Here is a 19327-nt window from a genome sequence, read left to right as displayed (position 1 = left end):
GTGAAAACTGGTTCATACAATCCTTAATCAACCAAGCGGTATTACAGCTCTGTATAAAGTAACTGAAAAATTATTACTTCAGGGGAGGCAGGCCGTGGTTGCTCGTTGGCTTCGCTGTCTGTCGTGCTGCTTTCGCTCTCGCTGTCAGAGCCCGAGCTGCTCTCTGAGCCACTATGGCTGCTGGAGTCGTCCCTTGATTGCTCAGCTGCTTCGCTGTTATTGCTGTTCAATAGGAGAGCATTAAACATTGTCATTGTCGTGTATGAGCAAACATCTATACCTCCACATAAAGATTTTAAGTGATCAATAATGGTATTTTACGGTTGAGTCACTAAAAACCTGTGTATGTTGAGATTATTCGTTACCGCAGCAAAAATCTGAATACTTATGTATGCATTTTTCAGGGTTTAGAATCAGTCAGCATAAGGCTATTAATGCAACCTGTGTAGTAGCTGCTCAAGAGTCCTTGGGTAGTTCATAGGTTTCGATGCTTTAACTGTCAAGCCACAAGGTGTGCATAAAAACCCCAAGATTTGCATTCTCTGTCTTTCTCCACACACTCAAAGCAGCTTTGTTATATATTCAGTTTTTTAAAAAAATGTGTGTGTGTGTGTATATATACATATACATACATACATATATACACACACACACACACACACACATATATACACACACACATATATATATACACACACATATATATATACACACACACACACACACACACACACACTTTGCATCCAGCAGTACAGCAAAAATATGGTTTTATATTTCAGGCATCACTATGTCATCAAGGTGCAGTTAACACATAAAGACAAGACACAAAATGGCTGAAAAAGAAGAAGAAAGCTACTCGAGCTGTGAAGTTTTTCTTTCAAGATTGGGAAAATGATTCAAAGTTAAAACAGTAAGTCTCAACATAGGACTTAGATAAAACTTAAGGACTTAAAAAATGTTTTCTACAGTTTACCTTGCTGATGTGTTCCTTGAGGCATTCTTGGCAGAGTCCTGTTCTCCATCACTGTCCTCACTGCTGCTTAGCCTTAGGTCTTCCTCCAACCTACTGAGATACGGGAATCATTTGTTATTCTTTATATGTCGCCACAGTCGTTTGGAGTTACTGTGATTACTTTTAGCTTCTTAACTCAAATATTTATTGTTCAACTATTCCACTCACTACTGACAAGAAAAGAGAAAAAGAAGGTTCAAAGATGAAGCACTTACGTGGGCTGGTCATCGCAAGTTTTGGCTTGGTGGCTACTCGAGCTCTTTGATGAACTGCCTCGCTCTAAAACACACATAAAAAGATTTATATGTATTGATTGAAAGCCTAGAACATATGCATTTAACTTTACTTCACTATTTTATGTGTGTGTAATACTCACTGTGCCCACTTGGAAAAGGGTGAGTATCCTGAAATTAAAAAGAGGTGTTAACTTATTTTCATGAATCTCTGCGTTATTATATGACTTTGCATTCATGCGAAAGATGCCATGATACATTCAATACAAGCAGTAAGTAACAAGTTGACTTATCACATTAAGTAACCTTCCAAAAAACCCTCCTTTTCTTGTCTTATGCAAGGTTTGATTCATACAAATGGAAATAGTTCATCACAACGCAATCACATTAATCAAACAGACACTGCTGCTGACCTTGGTGGGGAATGGAAACTTGGAGGGCTCTGTTTTACAGGGAGTGTGGATGGCCGTCAAAGGAGGGGGCCATGACTGAGTCATTTCCTGAATTTAAAAAAGAGAGAGAAAAGAGAAGGGAAAAAATCCATTAAAATTAGCTTTAAGGTGTGAGTAATCTTGATGGTTCATTCAATTATTTGAAGCAGATGGCTTTTCTATGAAAATGAGAGTTGTGTCTGTACCTTCAGAATTTCGTCGACACAGTTGGCATCACCGGATCCCTAAAGACAGAAACAGCATGCTTATGAGACGTATAAACAACACGATCTCAGTACAGCATGTGTGAGGTGGCTTCCATTTTGAGCCCTATTAGTCATCCTATAGGCATTTTCTGAGAACTAGGAGTTCATTCAGACCATGTGTAACAAGCTGAGAGGTCCTTCAACGTAATCATTACATCATTAAATCAAACACATGCCACTTCTCTGACATAGTAAGCTATAAATTCTACACAAGCCGTTGGTAGGTCGTTTCTAATGTACAATCAGGGTTACACCAGAGGGACACCTCTTGTTTTGAGTCAAGGCAGAAATATATATATTTCTGTGGGTCTAAGAGAAAATGAAGGAATGATCACAGCATGCAACATTCAAAAAGGCATCTGCCTTAAGAGAGACTTCAAAAAGCTGCTCTTGAGGTGATATACAAACAAAGAGCACATTCTTTAAATAGTCAACATACCAGGTTCACAACAGCATGAGATTGAGACTCAGGTCTTACCTCTACAGGTTGGGAAGGGATCTTAAGTTTGGCAAGCTTGGACTTCATCTCTCCCACAGTGCTGCTATGCGACTGTCCAGTGTAGCTTTCCGCTTGCGAACTCTTAGGTTCTGCTGTTTCCTGGCCATCCATAGGCCGCACATAGGCTGTTGGTTTTTGCAGCATTGTGCTGGGCTTGGACATGAGAGATGGGGGAAAGGCCTGACTTGAGTGCTGTCCACTGGGGAAGGACGTGTGAACCCGTGAAGGTGAGTCCCAGTTGGCCTCTCTGTCTCGCGGTGACTTTGAGCGGTAGCGGTCCTTGTTGTGATGCTGCTCAGCAGACAAAGAGCTCCGCGAGTGACTACTGGAGGAACTTAGAGAGCCCTTTGCCGGACTTGACATGTGTGACTTCGAGTGATCGGAACCTCCGCTGTGTTTACTTGACTTTTTTTCCCGCACCTCCCCTCTCTGGCTACTGTTGCTGCTGCTGCCTCCGTTGCTCCTCTGGCTGCTGTGCCCGCCCTGGAGTCCTGAGCGTTTCTGGGACTGGGATGAAGATCCGCCCGCTGCGGGGCCAACAGGGGTCCACTTACTGCTCTGGCTGCTGCCGCCACACCGCTGGTCCCCACCAAACAAAGGTGGACCCGACTTCTCCTCAGAGGAAGACGAGCTGTTGGATGGTTTACTATTAAGTTTTGGAATGGTGTCACCAATTGGCTCTTTCATTTCGTCGTAGTTGCCCAGCATGCTCTGAATACGGCTGGACAGTTTATCTTCCTTGCTCACCTGCAGAGTGAAGCAGAGACAAACAAACAAAGAATAATTATTGTGGAGAACACGAGTGAAAAGAGGGAAAGCAGAGAAAAGAGAAGTTGTTCAACATTTGAGGTAAAGGCGCTCAACCAAAAACAGAGGCGCAGTGAGAGGCCTAAACACAAAGTTCACTTTTTCAGACTGAGCCCAGATCTGTCCAAACCCATCTGCGAACACAGTTACGCTCTGCCCAGACACCCACCACAGAAGATAATCAATCACTGTAAGGCCACGAGTTCCAGCCGACCTGTTTGCAATCAGCCCGTGACAAAAGTCTGTGTAGAGTATCCAGTTTCACACGTAGCCTCACGCTTCAGTTTTGTTTGACAGAGTCACACCGAGGGTGAAGAAATACTAGCCGTTATCTGCAGCAGGAAATGTAACTTAGCTTGGTCATAACGTGCACTCCACTACCTCCGGTCTGCGCTGCCTGGCTCACATATGCGCAGCTAGGTATCACCAATTTTTCTTAATGGCTGTTGGTTTCGATTTTGTTTTAGGCTGTTTTGTTTTGAACAACTGCACTGTTGCTTTCACATAACACACCATTGTTGCGTTATGTTTAACTGAGGAAATTTCTGAGAGGAAAACCTTCAGATTGTAACTCTGTCAAAGCTTTTTTTTTTCTTTCTTGATAAACAATGGTGTATAGTGGTTGTTCAACTGCTGAAACTTTCAGAGGAAACCTCCAAGATGACCACAGGAACACTTTTCACCTTTTGGTTCCTGTGTGACAAAAACACTTAGTCCTGCAGCAGTACGGTCTTTAAAGCAGAAATAAATAACTTCAATCATTCACACTTCAACAATAACAAGCTACAAAGAACAAGCCGCTGATTGCCATCTCTTCAACATTTCTTCTGCCATTTTGTGATATCCGATAATAACAGCCACAAGTTTTTGTTTTTAATCTGACACACATTTAATTTGCCTATTTTTCGATGCAGACAAATGTTCTTAATAGATTTTTAATTTGCTGAGTCACTTTGGCTTTTTCGGGTCCAATTATATCCTGGTACCGTTAGGGTGAAAGCACCTACCCCGTCATATAATTTGAGGGATCCCTGATTTTTATTTTTATTTTTTAAGGAGCCTTTCTAAGTGAAAAGAACATGAAAAACAATATGCGGCTTCATAGATAAGCTTTTATTCTGTGCCGCTGAGAGAGTGCGTGAACTCTATGCCATAAAAATGTTACTGCTGTGCTGGTCTACATCTGGGAGGGCACAGCTGCAGCTGCGTGCACACATGGCCTTTAATACAGAACACTAAACTTCCACTTAGTGGAGCATGACAGAGGAGAGAAAAGTCAAACTAAAGCTTATATAAGACTCGCACAAGTAGAGAAAACTCTATTGGACAGACTTAAGCAGTTTGCTTGTTCCAAAATTCTGCTCTGATACTGCAAAGACTGAACACCATCTTGTTCTTAAACATAGTATCAAGTGTGTGAAAACAGCAGATCACAATGTACAAGGGTGAAAAGCTTCTTCCTTTGTAAAGGTCAAGGAGTTTTCCATCTTTAATGTCAGCTTTTTTATCTTTGTTGTGGCCCAAAACACTCCTCACTTACCTCTGGTGGCTTTTCAATTCCCAACCTGTCAGAACACATTCCTCACTGCCTCCTTGATGGCCAGCTCGAGCTAAAGAGAGAAGCCACTTACATCTGCTCAAATCTGGTTAGTGGCAAAGATTAGACCAGTACAGAGAACTCAAATCCTCTTTACAATTATATTGGCCGGGCAGGAGCCTGAAGCTGGCTGGCCTACATCTATGTGTGTCTGCAAGCACAAGAGGAAGCTCTGCAAAGAGGAGGCATGTTTTCTGGTCTTTAGTTTGCTTTCAACAACTGTAATGCCAAAAAGCTACCCAAAGCCAGGTGTTTTTAAACTGTGCTGTATTTAGTGCAGAGTTGGTGAACTGCTCACAACTATCTGACAAGTATGTAACTCAAACCTCAAATCTTTGTAGAAACATTTGCGCTTTTAATCCATAATTATGATTAGAACAAACACTGCACACAAACCTACCAATTTCCTCTTGAAATCGATGTTGCTGGTGTTCCATCTACTTTCTTAAATAGATAACTATCATATCTGATATCATATCTCACAGTACAATAATATTGAATGGGTTGCATTGTTGTATTTTGTCATGTTTCTCAGGTCTTTGTCTGAATTTCTACGAACATTATTGCTAAGGATTGTCTTATTGCATTGGAGTCACACTGGGTTAAATATGTACACTTGGGTTTTAAGGGGTATTTATTATTTTCTTTTTTTTGGGGGGTTGTATGGAAGCCCCAAACGCAATTTCATTGTTCTTGACAATGACAATAAATAAATAAATACTAAAATACTAAATAAATATCTTGCTTTTTTATCACACGTGAAGTAAACAAGATTAATTCAATTCATTTGGGGGATTTGTTTTGGGCGGACAACAACACTTCTGAGAAAAACTATAGACTTCAGGCCTCAATGTGTTTCTCCTCCAACTTGTAATTCAGCTCAGTTTCACTGATACATACTGAGAAGAATAGCCTTAAACTTGCTTTTGGGCTATAGTTCACCTTAGTAACAGTGTTACCTGCCTGACGATCCAGATTAACATTTCAGTTGATGTAAATCTACATTTCTAAATAGTTTAGCTCTTGGAACGTGCTTGTTTAAGCTAGCAAGACTTTCCGAAACAGCAGTGTTGTGCTGAATACTAGATCGCTGTAATAGTGTGCAGGAATTTCCCACATTGTAATTGCTTAATTTGCAGGAACTGATTATTATTATGCACAGTCTGACACCTTGCATTTCCAGTCACTGTTACAGACTCCCTTAATATTACTAACCACTTAGGTGCCAGATAAAGTGAACGTGAGTTGAACAAACTTACCACTTTGTAGGGTTCGGGGAAGAGAGGGGAATTTGCTGGGAAGGCCTCTCCTCCTCCCTGCTGGATTTCTTGATTTCGCCTTTCTCGTTCTTTCATTCGGAGCACATTCCGGTCCTCACGGTTCATGTTGCTATCAACACAGAAGAATAACAAGGTAACATAATGAGAAGAAATAATAAACAAACAGCGTATGTCTTTGCTGAACACGGATGCCTGCAGGGGCAGTATATTATGAAAATGAGATCTCGGAGACAAGTGCGGAAGAATTAAGCAAACATATAGTCTTGTTAAAAAGTCAGCTTGGAAAAATAGAAATGGTCAGTTTTTTCTCTTCTTTTTTACCCTTTACCATTTAAAACAAAACAAAAAAACAATAAAGTCACAACAACTATTGAGAAAGATCACACTACCGCTGTGCTCTGCTTTGACTCATTGTTAGCACAAACATAACTGTCATTAGTGAAATCCCACACGTATCATAAACAGGGGAAGTTGTGACCTATGGAGAAAGTAGGTTCTAATAAGCTTAGCCTAGTCTAGACACTGTGCAGTACCCTACTTCATCTGCAAATAATCTCCTTGTACAGATGGTCAGCACAATTTGCCCCCAGCTGAAACTACCAATTCAATGTTTTCACACAGTGAGAAGGCTGCAGTTTACATACTTTTTATCTCAAAACATCAACAGTTGCAGGAAACGTTTGCGAGCACTTTGTTATTTATGATTGAGATCTGGGTAAATCCAAAGGGTACAAATCAATCTGACTGAACCACTAACATGTTTAAAAAAAAAAAAAAAAAAAAATGTAAATAAAAACTTTGAGAAGGTTATCAAAAACAATTTGACTTCTTTTCTAACAGCATCTAAAAAAGCAAATGTTGCACTGATGGATCTCAGATGTCGAAGATGGTCAGCTTGATCACCAAGCGTTTGACAATTATGTCAACAGTTTAGCTTATTTTCCTCTTAATGTATTCAATAAAAACACTACCGGTATTACCTGCAAATTCAACTCAACCTGCCCCATTACTGTTTTAAGTACACATCTCTGTTAATTAAAAAAAACAAAAAAAAAAAACAAACAAAAAAAAAAACACACCCCAACATATACAAAACAGACACAAAAGGTTAGTGGTTCAGTGCCTACTTGCAGTCACTAATTACAATGCGTTAAACCATTCATTGTTGTATGCGATCAAGGGTTTCAGTTAGCACTAGTTTGTTTTCTCTTCATGCTGGAAGCTGAAAATAAACTTGAAAGCATTTCTCTCTGAGCGAAAGCTGCATTTCTTTTGGTTGGGGAGCACAGTATAGTAGATCAAGTAGTACAGTTTAACCTCTTCCTCCACCTGCTATCGGTTCTTCCTAAACAAGGGGGAGGGAAATCACCCAAAACTAATTTGCAGGTTTCCCTCTTAAAGACTTGGTGTTGTGAGCAATGCCTTGATGATAAATATATAATAAGGTTAAAAAAGCACCACTGAATAAGAAAGGTATACCATTGATAAAAAAAAAATCTCTTCAATAAAATAATCCTTATGGGATAATAAATGAGACAAAAATGTAATTTTCTGGGAAAAATGCACAACTATAGCGAGGCACAGTGGACAGAGCATGATGGTTTTGGCCAAGTTGCTACCTCAGAGCCTAGATACTTTACAACTACTGATGGATGGTTTAGAAAGTACACTGTGTCCATGACCTAAAGCTTAGGAAAGGATAATGAATGCAACAAGGCGACAACTCAAAAGCATAAGAAAACAAAGATGAGCATGTCGTCCTGACCTTAACCCAAGCGAGATGCCATCCCAAAATTATTAATCAACTAAAACAGCTTTTTGTCATGTCTCATAACATCTATAACAGTCTCAGAACACTTTTATTTTATAAAATGAGTTTGTACGAATCTTACTAAACTTACCAAACTCAAAAGCTCACTTAATTTGAAAAAAACAAACAAAAAAAAAACAAAAAAAAAACCCCCAACAACAACAACAACAACAACAACAAAAAACTGTCAGGCTTTTCCAGTGTTATGACTAAATGTGTTAAATAAAGTCACGGAAAGTAAATGTGTTTATTGCAGACTGTGTGACTAAAATGAAAGATCGGGCCACATTTAAGAGCAATCAAATCCCAAATTTTTTCTCGTAACCTGCAAGAACCTGATTGCTTTTAAAATATTGGTAATTTTGGGTGGACTGTGTGCTGGATGTTTGCTTGCAATGAATGACAAAGTTAAAATAGACTGTAATTATCTGCTATGAAACTAGCTGGAACTCACTGGGTCCCCTACAGATAAATAAACACACCCCGTAGTCTGTGTTTTCCTTCTGAACATAATGTGTATTATTTAATCAGATGAGGAGAAAGTCATAAGGGCAATACCCCTCTGATCGGATGTATGGATTGACACCAGTGAGACAAACATCATTGCGACATGTAATATATCCATGTACACATTATCACGATAACAACTCAGAGCCATTCTAAAACATTACCAAAAATGCTCTGGTAGAGGAGAAATCAGGCACCTCATAGGTGCAGTGAGCCAAAAAAACAAATGTGACTTCCCTCTGCTGTGCACTTTGTTTAACAGAAAGCAACTACAGAGGTTTGAAAATAGAAACAAGCACGCTGTCATCCAGGCGTGTCGCCTCCCGGTTTAAGTCGACAGCTTCAAGCTCTGCCAGTGACAACAATGATTGTAAGGCTGTTGACACAGTGCGATTAAGCAGCAACCATCCGGCCTCCTTGTAGATTCTCAAAACTACACACAGGGTCTTTCTAATCTTTCCCAAGCATGACTAAAAAATGTAAGAAGTGGATGAGAAACTGACTCAACGATGAGGAAATTCTTTATACACAGGGAAGTCAAATGGCGAGAGAGTACACTGGAACCTGAGACTTACGAGGAACTGATGAATCATAAAAAATTAAATTGATAAATAAACTGTGTTACAGACTAAACCTTGTCCCCATATGCTGGTCAAGCTTTGAATGAACTATTAGAAAAGCTCATCAGTTAGTCTAAACAGTAATTTCCCAACCAATCTATTTTTTTTTTCTTAACACGACCTTTAACCGTTTTATATCATCAACCCTGACATCTATGAGTAATGACAACTCCGACGCATTACTCATAGGAGGTATAGGGATTAATCCACTATGGCTAGGGTTCATTAAGCCACACTTATAAAGAAGCGACTAAGTCAACTTTATTTCATGAAACATACCATTAACATCATGATCACCTCTTGACTTAAAGCACAGCCAAGAACCAAGGCTGGAAATACAAAACCCAAATCCTAGCAACACACTTTGCATGACAAACTTTCTAAAACTGAAGTAGCTAGGATTATCATCTACAGATAACATGGCCTCCTGCTATAAATGCTGTCCATAACTTTATTTACATCCATGCACATTTGATTGCTTAGATAAAAGGGTGATTTTAATCTGCTCCAGCAGTATTAGTACTACACGTGTGTATATATGTATATTAGTTTGTTGATGTAATGTGGGTGCGGGCCTGCATGTGTGATTAAGCCACAGTGCTAATTGATCAAAGGCTCCAGGCAGGATCCTTTGTAAACACAGCTCATTTCCATTCTGCCAACTAACTTACCTGAGCTGTTATTTGTTATTATTTGAAAAGGGTGTGACGCTTTAGTATTACGAGAGAAACTCAACAGCCAAGGAGGCTCAACTGTCTTGTTTGCGCCTCCTGGTTGTTGAACTTCTAACATTTCTAATAATTGTTAGTAATAATTGTAGTACGCTTTAATTTTAGACTCTTCCCAAAAAAATCTCATTGACTTTAAAAAAATAAAATAAAATAAAATAAAAAAAATCACACTTTCAGAGAAATTACCATGGTCCTATTCACGAAAATGTAAGTTTGGCTTCAGAATAACTGAGAAAGTACTCACTGTACCCAAACAGAAAAAAAGAATGAAAAACAAGTGTTGGTGACATGATATGACCATGTGGCACGTATGTGGTAAGCCTCTGCACTCAATCTGTTTATAGTTTAGTCTTAGACCTGCCTCTAAACACAAACTAGGCCTCAGGAGTACCAAACCAAGACCCTGATTCTTAATTAAGAAATATGATTAACAAAAAGTTCGAGCAAAACACCATGCCTTTCTGTACACATCAAGATTTTTAAATTGTGAATGAAGAGTAAATCCACAAAATAAAAGGCATGGATTTATTTCTGTAGAAGTGAAACTGTTACCGCACACACAGCTGGTTTTCCACAAACAGTTTTGTGTTCAACATGTCCAAGCAACTAAACCAACACTGTGGATGGTGTTCATCATAATTCCTCCAAATCAACCCATCTCTCACGTCACAAGGTATTGTTATTCACTTTCAAACTGAATGAATAATTTTATGACTTACAAAATAAAGGGTTTTCCTTTCCAATTTGACCTAGGCCAAAAAGAGCGTACTGTATATACTTCTCAGATATCAGTAGCTAAAAGTGCAAGCTATACAAATAAAATGTGACTAATCGAGAATAAATTCAACCACCATTTACTTGTGTTGTGTTCAAAACAAGTAAAACCTTACTTTAAAGTCAAGATGCACATATAGGTGAGCTTTGATTGGCATTTTCCTGACTTACCAAGCCTAAATCTAAACCTTGAGCCACTCCCCTCCCTATTCCAATAAAATAAGATGGATTAACAATAAGAAAAAAAGTTTTAAGTTTAAAGAACATTTATTAATATGAAGGTGTGATGGCCAGCTAGGCTTACTGTAGCCATTCAACACTGTGCCAAACTGAAAAGGTCAAAGTCTGAAGGCAGATCACTCTGTACCTAAATGAATCAGCTCGTATGTCTCGTTCTAAAGTACCACATAACAGTCAGATCTCATCTTTAAAAACAAACAAAAAACAGGGGAAAAAACCCCCACGATTTTCTCAGTATCACTCTGGGACACAGCCATTATGCAAGGCAAATCAAACATGTCTCATCTGTCATATTCAAGTATTCACAATAGGATAAAGTTATGTGCTTTAGTCTTACCAGACACCAAGCGAAATGAGTAAAGCAGTTAAATAGCTCTGCATTTCTTACCCTGACTGAGAGGCCATGGCCCCAACCACTGAAACATTGGAAAAAGGAGGGGAGGAGGTTTCACAGGATCTCCCAGGAATTCAGAAGTATTCTCGTCATGACTTGTCAGCCTGAATTTCCACACAAACCACCTCCAGTCAAGAAAACCTGACCCCTCTTTTTCAAATCTAGATGTATCTGTGGGCGTCCAGCTGAAAGAATGTGACTAAAGTTTCTTTACTCGACTGGAAGGTACTGTGTATTTCCTTGGAGTGGAGACAATTCTGACTTAGGGAGGGGAGGCGACTGCTTGTTCTCGGGAAATACCATGTTGGCAAACAGCGGGGGTTGGTCACATGCGAGGTGAAGGCTACAGAAAGCAGCAGCAGCTTTTGTTTCTGTTTTGAAGATAAAGCATGCATGAAAAATGAGAAAAGTGAGGTGAAAGAAAGAGGTTAATATTGAATAAATGCGAGGGTATTTGTGCTATTTAAATGTTTGGAGTGAATGCAATAGATAAATTAGGGATAAGAGACCTAATTTCTCATGTCTATTTTTATAGAAGAGTGCCTGATGTTTGACTGAGAGCACTTTAGGCTGATTTTAATCTTTAAACCCCTCAGAAAGTAGCAGAGGAATAATTTAATCTGAGATAACAAAGCAAGGAGCACAAGCCATCAATTTGAAAAGCTTGCTGAAACACTAATAGAAACACAGTTTTGTTTTCTTTTTTAAAAAAAGGGGGGTGACTAATTAAACCTTTAAGGAATCTTAAAAGATCACCTAGTCTTACTGAACCTTTTTACACCCTATTCTTACACACAAAATTAAGAAGGAGTGAAAAATTAAAAAGGGGATTATTGCGAAGGAAATTAATGAGCTTGGCCTTAAGGAAATGATTTCCACAACCGCCATGCTGGCCAATTAGAGCATCTACAGGAAAACGGGACTGAAGAAACAGCGAGAAAGGGAATAAATTTCACCTCTCTCCGAGAATGGCACAGTCCACCTCCTCCCATAAAAGGAGATGTTATTTTACACCGCAAAGCCTCTCCTCCAAGTGATGTCACGGCCCTCAGCACAACCCAGCCAATCAGAGCTGCTCTTTCCATCAACAACCTCCCCCCACCCCCCACTATGCCCTGGAGCACAGGGCAAAGCACCCATGCAGCCTGTTAAAGTCACAGCGCTTAGGCATCCAGTATGCTGGGTGTAACAAACATGAGGCTTTTTCAGATGATGACGAAACATGCTGACAAGTGTGGCATCACCGCAAGCTGTGAGGATTTTTATCTGGTACACAAGCTGACAAAATGATGCCACTTGTGTTCTTGACTTTCAGCAGATGTTTATCATTAATCAAGAACATTAAAGGGCGGGCTTTTAGGTACAAGTGTTAAACATTCATTTATTGCTTTCAACAAAAATATATCTGAATTTGATCACATCTTTACAAGGTTTTGCCCTCATTATCTGAGGGTGCTTTGATTTAATTGCAGAGAAATTCAACTTCAATAATCTCATAAATTATGACAGTTTTACATTAATTCTATGCTGACTGTGCCAATTCTTCCCCACACACAATGATGCACGCTGTGCTGTTTGCTTGTGGCGTTATTTAAAGTATTAAAACGAAGGCCGGTCTCCAAACTTTGGGAAACTCCATTTGATGGACTTTATAATAGACACAGCTGATATAAATAGTCATCAATGGATACCAAGGCTGTACAGTCCTGCCAACAGCTGCATGTCTGTATCATCAGGCTTACGCTCTTAGAGATACTGTACTGGCTGGAATTATTTCCCATTCATGCTGAATCTGAAAGCAGTGTGTTAGTCTGTCATTTCTCAGCACTTCCGGCAATTACATATGCCCTCTACTTTTATAAATAGAAGCAAAGTACTACCCTGGGAGGATTTAATCAATGACCAGGCTCATGAAGTAGAAAATGTTAACAAAAGGTTTACTATGCACATTACAAATGGCTCTAATTTTGTATTAAAAGCTATGAGCTGTATGTACATCAATTCATTTTGGATATTAAAACATAAATATTGCATGTTCAGTGAGTCTTGGTTAAGCAAAACTACAAGTGTCATCGATCATAACTGGTTTCCAGGACTTTACAGCACCTTAGATTGCTCTACAGAAAGTATTCTGTAGCAGGTGCAGATGGACAGCCAGTGCCACCACCACTACCACCCCCAGTGCTTTTGAAGCAAACCTGCTGACTGCAGGAATTCCAGAGGGAGCGTCCATTCAAATGCAGCAAACCTGCCCTCTATACCAGCTGTTTGGTGAGGACTACAGGCAAAAATCACATGCAGCTAGGGCAAGAAGACTAAGAAGAAGTGTTGGGAAAAACTGGAGTGGCTTTCAATCACTAAAACATGCAATACTTTTCATTAAGAAAACCCTGCAAGCCATATTTCTGTATCAGCATTTCAAGAGGAAAGAAAAGGGCTTGATTTTCCTTGAGACTTTTATATCAAAGTGCAGATGAGGAATTTTTGAAGAGGGCAGTATCTTAAATTCCCGCTTCAATTAAAAGAATTCAATATTTCTATGTGGCTGCACATTAGCTCCAATTAGCATATCAAAACAAGTCTCGGGTCTTGATTGGCATGTTCTCTAAACAACTGCTTATGTCCTTTCATTAAAGCAGGATTGAAGCATTTGAACTGACTCGCTGCCTGGAAAGCCTCCACTCAGCAGGCGTGCATTATCTGAATAAGAGGGAACTGGCAGCATTTACCAATCACAGGCTCAGTGCTGAGACTGTTGTGCATGTACACAGCTAATTAACTCATATTAATTTAGGAGCTTTTTATGTTTAACATTCAGTAAAGCTGTTTACCAAGAGCAAAACGGTAAATCAGTCTCTTCATGGCACTGTGAAACAGATTTTAAAAAAAAAACAAACACTTAAAATAGTCATTTTCTAAAGCTTTTCTAAAGCTCTTCTAAAGAACTTAGGTATCTAGTAGGCAAAGTAAAGTAGTAGGTAAAATATACACTCTAAAATCTAGAGTAACTCTTACAAACAAAGCTCATTTGGATTTTACCTAGGTAAACATTGTCACGTGAACTCAGAAACAAAAGAAATGCTCTCACTTGCAGGTTTGACACAGATAACATAATGTTCAGTGTACTTTTTAGGCCACATTGTTAGTGGAACATGACACCCAAGCCTCAGTTATCTTGGCAACATTTCCAAAGGATCTGCGTCATTCAAGCTCTTCAGAAGGCACAACACAAGCCTGTCAAGAGGTTTTTCATTTTTAACCTGCTTCTGATCTATTGTACGATTTTTAACTCAGCAGACTGAGCAGCAGTATACGAATAATATTTAAGCAACATGGATTATACCGCAGAGAGAGAGAGGGAGAGAGAGAGAGAGAAGAAGCCATTTCGTGAATATGCATTTCATAAGGTTTTAGCTACCCATCTTGAGTCTATCAGACCTTCCTTTAGTGTGATGAAACAATCTACCGAAGAATAAACCATTCCTTAGTTAGTCATTTTTTACCTTAAAGAAACTACAATTATCCAGTCAAACTAAATCTTAACCTTTAAAACAGCAAGCACTTTGCAAACTAAAACTGTAACAACATGCAAAGATTTCCTGAAGTTAATAAAAGGTCAAACAAGACTGTAGTTCTCTCTGTGTAATAATTTCCCATCCATCAGTCTCAGCTGTATTACTCAGAGAAAAGTCTGCACTACATCTAAAGCTGAAATGTCTATCACTAACCTCCAAACATCCAATTAAACTCTCTCGTAGCTAGAATAAAGGCTCAGTTGTGGTTAAATGGAGGAGTGAAAACCTGCAATGATAAGCCAATTAACTGAAGTGCTGTCGAAAAATGAATCAGCAAATATTTTTGATAAGGGCACTGAGCGGAAATTTTCGTAATTTCTAATCAAAAATGTGCTGGTTTCAGCTTTTTTGGGTTTCACACTTGTTGATGTGAACATTTGAAGCATCACCAAGGAAATGGGTGTAAATATATACAAAGCACTTTTCAACATTTTATAAAAGAAAGAAAGAACATAAATCCATGAGATTAATCAATAATGAAAATAACTGGCAGCTGAGCCCTAAAATGTAGACAATTATTTATGCAAAATGTTTACATAAGACGCTTAACAATATAAATCTACAAAATCCACATTTTATCTGCGTATTGCATAAATTCATACCTCTGACTCTGGGATTTGTTTCTGTTTCTGTTCCTAATGCATTTGTTATTTCCTTCAAAGCACTTATCCTGCTTAAAACAAAACAAGAAGAACATACTGTGGCAATGAATTTCACTACTATTTGAGACATATTACTGCTGCCACCGAAAAAGACTGAGGCTATTATCGTTCCACTTTAAAAATAGTATTATAAAGCAGTATCTCACAGCACCAATCTATGCCAGATCTGTGAAATGAAATGGCCTTAATGAGCTTCACCTTCACAGGACTGTAAAGCCACATGAGAGTTTAACTCGCATCGCTGAGAACAAAAGCTGAAGAACAGATGCATGAGGTCAGGACACAGTGAGCAGCATATTTCTCTGCTGCGTGAGCAACAGTACTGGGGGATAAAAAGAGAGCTGCTGATGTCTGATTAGATTCGGGCTAATTAAGCTGGCAGACTCAGAAAGAGCCTTCAAACAAGTTACTCTCAACAAGCTTCTCTTTGTACAGGAAATAAGATTTGATTATGAAACTTACAAACCTTAGCTGACCACACAATTAACTTGTACTTTGGGTCAGGTTAAAGAGGAAAAGGTAAATGCTAAAAAGCTGTAACATCTGCACAATGCATAAACCAGACAAGCGCAACACCTTAAAACCATTTCTATCATCAACAGAAGAATAGCTTTTCTCTTTAAAATTGTGGCTAAAGAGGCAATTCTAAGCTTTGGATTAATTTTCCTCAAATGTAGGTGCTCAGATTTGAAATTGTGTACAATGGGCTGCAGTTGAACAGTCTGAAACTAGACATTGCTCACTTCCCAAATATCCAGCCAGCAAAACAACAGTGGAGTACATCAGGAATGTACAATAGGTGTGCCAAAGCCAAAGAAAACATGCATGCACTGCTCTGTCTGGAACAGACAAACAAGTCGCATAACATCTCGACTGAATGTGTGCCCTTCGCCTTGGCCACAGGGGAAACTGTTAAACTGAAGCCTCACAGCAAAACCCAAACAGGAAGTGAAGAGGATTTCACAGTAAGCCGCGTCACCAGTAGCACATTTACACATTACTGCCAACAAGGTGTTTACATCGCTGCTCCAGGAACCCTTTCCCCCCTTTTTAAAGATTATTTTAAACTAACAAAGCTGGTATCTAGAAGTCATCTAGCCTCAGTTGAATGTCAAGTATGCTTAAGGTTTTCTTTGGTGCTTCGGTGTCCGGAAACCCAAAACAAAGACTATCACATCCAGACAATGTACAGTCACATGCATCAACCTTATCTCTCTGCTCAACACTTTCATTTAAAAACAAAGGCATGACACATATATGAGCTATTTTTAACAGTTTAAAATAGCATGTTTTACCTGGATTAATTTTCTGTCTACAACCTTTGAAGTAGCGCCAACACTTCAGTTCAGCTTTCTAACTTACTGCCATCAACACAGCTCTTCAAGCAAGCCTGGTGATGGCATTATGTTTCAAGCTGCTACTAAGAGTATTTCAATTGTATAGTCAAACAAGTGGGTGACCTTCTGTGTATTAAAATACAGTAAGAGCGCCAACCAAGGGCTACACTGTAGTTAAACTACTTAACAGCGCACACAGAAGAGGTTTTAGCCTTGTACCAGAGGAAAATCACCACGTCGGTGAGACATGAGGTGTAATTTACTAATGCAATAAACTCATTATTTGTTAAAAGCTGTCTGTAATGTAGTCTAGTCATAGTGTATAATCACCTCTCAAAGGTCCATTTTTTGCTATAAAAACCCCAACTTTATTTACTATTTGTTTATCTTCTAGAGTGGAAGCTGGAGTTTCAGACTGCACTATTGCCTGGCATTTTCAGAAAATTATTGAATATAAAACAGCAGTTGTCCTAAACCAGCCAAGTACTGCAGCTCACTCCACTGTATGAGGGGGGGGGGGGGGGGGGGGGGAGAGAGTTTTTTCTCTGACATAATTGAATCCGACTGCAATATCAACACTCCTGTTATGTCTACATAACAACAAATCAACAACTGCAACCACAGTTCAAGTACAGCTTTTGCTCCATCCACCATCTGACTAAAGTTGCTGAGCCGGTTCACAGCTACCTGCCGTGAACGAGTTCATGACCTTAGGGCATGAACTCGTCCCCCCTCCCGACTAAGTGCAGCCAACCATAATAAGTCAGTTGGTTGCACTTTCCTTGTCTCCATGCGTCAAGCCCATCCCTCCACATGCGTGCATGAACTACCAGTGACAAGTGTTAAGAGGAACTCTGGACTTATCACGCATTTTCTGGCCCTTCCCCCCTAACTATGGCACGTAAAATGGCTTCCTAGAAAAGCACATCAGCTGATCCTTCGCTCAACCAAAGCATACATTCGGATTAACTGTGCTGCCCTTCTCCCCAGTGTTGATTTTCCATGCAAATAAAGACTTTGACTGGACACAGCAAGGAGTGGCACTAGGAGTTAGTAATACAATAAAGGAGGAGGATACGAACCTAAAACTTTATGCTCGTCGTCACTGTGCGAAAAATAACGAGTATCAAGAGCCAATGATTACCTAAAACGACCATAAACTAGCACAGAAAGTACAAACAAGTAGCACTTATGTCCCATTGTTTGATTCCCCAGATGCTTTTTAATGGAGAGCGAATAGTCTGTATTTCAAATGCAAAGGAAACATAGTATGTTTATCATTTGCACGTGTAGTATCATATAGTTATGCCGCCGTCTGTAAGAGCAAACTTAGGTGTACAAGTTATGTCAGCCACGGATAAACACAAACATCAGTCGTCATGACCTGTTAGCTGCCATGACAGGAACAAAAACATTACTCCTATCACCGCGATATTTTCCCCTACTTCCTTGCATAGAAACGTATAAAAGTAACATCTACCCTTCCCATCCATCGAATAATTAAAGTCTCCTTCCACCAGAACACCAAAGCAGGTACAATGTCTAACCAAATCATTAGCAACTGGCTAGCACGCTACCTACACGACTACCTGCATATCTGCTTTAGCATAACGTTAGCTAGCCGGACCCTGCTAGTAGCGTATTAAGGCTAGGCTAGCTAGCCCTGAAGCTACTGTTTTTTTTTTGGCGAAATTCTAATTAGCGTTCACTTCAAATATCAGATACCCTCTAATGCAGTAAAACACCAACTAACGTCTTCCATCAAAGTTGGCATCCTTACCTCTTGTCTTCTTTTTAGGCCCAAACCATTCTAGCTATTGGAAAGCTCTTTTTCTCTTTGTCTTTTCCACTTCCAGTTACACGCAAAACGGATTCAGAAAAAAAAAATGCTCTAACGGCTAAAATACTAAAACCAAGTGGATGGTCTTCATCTTTTCCTTAAAACACGACGACACATCGAGAGGGAAACAAAATAAAAATCATTTTCTCTCGCGTTCATTTTTTTGTTACTCCTGAACTGATAGGTAAGACTGCTAGCTAAGTTAAGCAGCCAGCAGGTACCACCACAGACAGGACTGAATGCATGGATGGCAAAGCGGTGGTGCATTTGCGCTGTCGGAAATCTGTCAATCCCACCATCCGACACAGTAAACACTGTCATAAAGTAAATCTTAATTAACACGTCAGCACCGCTGACGATGTCTTTAAAAACACGATTGAGCCTTCTTAGCAGTTGCGAGTTTTATTTTATTTTTTATCGTACCCCTCGGATAGCTCTAAGTAATTCCCATTCGGTGTGAATGCAGCATTTCTGTGACGCGCAAGGTTGACCAGACTTTGACGTTTAGGAAATCACGTTTCATTGTTCCCTGATTGTACCATGGACAGCAGGTTATGACAAACCGTACCCTGCTTTTAATTCATAGCTCATCTAATCTTCAACACACACCCTAGTTATCTAGATTTAGCTGCCCGCGTCTATGATTAATAAGTAAATACGTTTTAAATAGTAATATGATTCATTTTTAATCTTTCAAACAATGACTTACTTT

General features: G+C 39.4%; 1 protein-coding gene across 2 annotated transcripts in view; it reads right to left on the bottom strand.

Moving 5' to 3' along the window:
* aff4 (AF4/FMR2 family, member 4) overlaps window positions 1–18859 on the bottom strand; it is a 29629-nt gene extending 10770 nt beyond the window's left edge. The window contains exons 1-9 of one of the 2 annotated variants that reach the window (XM_024803982.2): window positions 18556–18859; window positions 6105–6234; window positions 2421–3188; window positions 1883–1921; window positions 1659–1745; window positions 1389–1416; window positions 1228–1291; window positions 974–1066; window positions 78–222 (exon numbers count right to left, since the gene is read on the bottom strand). In XM_024803982.2, coding sequence (XP_024659750.1) covers window positions 78–222; window positions 974–1066; window positions 1228–1291; window positions 1389–1416; window positions 1659–1745; window positions 1883–1921; window positions 2421–3188; window positions 6105–6230 — 1350 coding nt within the window. In that variant the 5' untranslated portion in view covers window positions 6231–6234; window positions 18556–18859. Of the gene's footprint in view, window positions 1–77; window positions 223–973; window positions 1067–1227; window positions 1292–1388; window positions 1417–1658; window positions 1746–1882; window positions 1922–2420; window positions 3189–6104; window positions 6235–11195; window positions 11466–18555 lie in introns of those variants that run through there. The other variant, XM_024803981.2, reaches the window with a different exon arrangement.
* Window positions 18860–19327: the final 468 nt, after the last annotated feature.

Source organism: Maylandia zebra, linkage group LG10 (genome assembly GCF_041146795.1).
Source record: "Maylandia zebra isolate NMK-2024a linkage group LG10, Mzebra_GT3a, whole genome shotgun sequence".
NCBI classification, from domain to species: Eukaryota; Metazoa; Chordata; class Actinopteri; order Cichliformes; family Cichlidae; genus Maylandia; species Maylandia zebra.
Note: the sequence above shows the minus strand (reverse complement) of the source record. Positions and strands in the feature narration are given on the sequence as shown.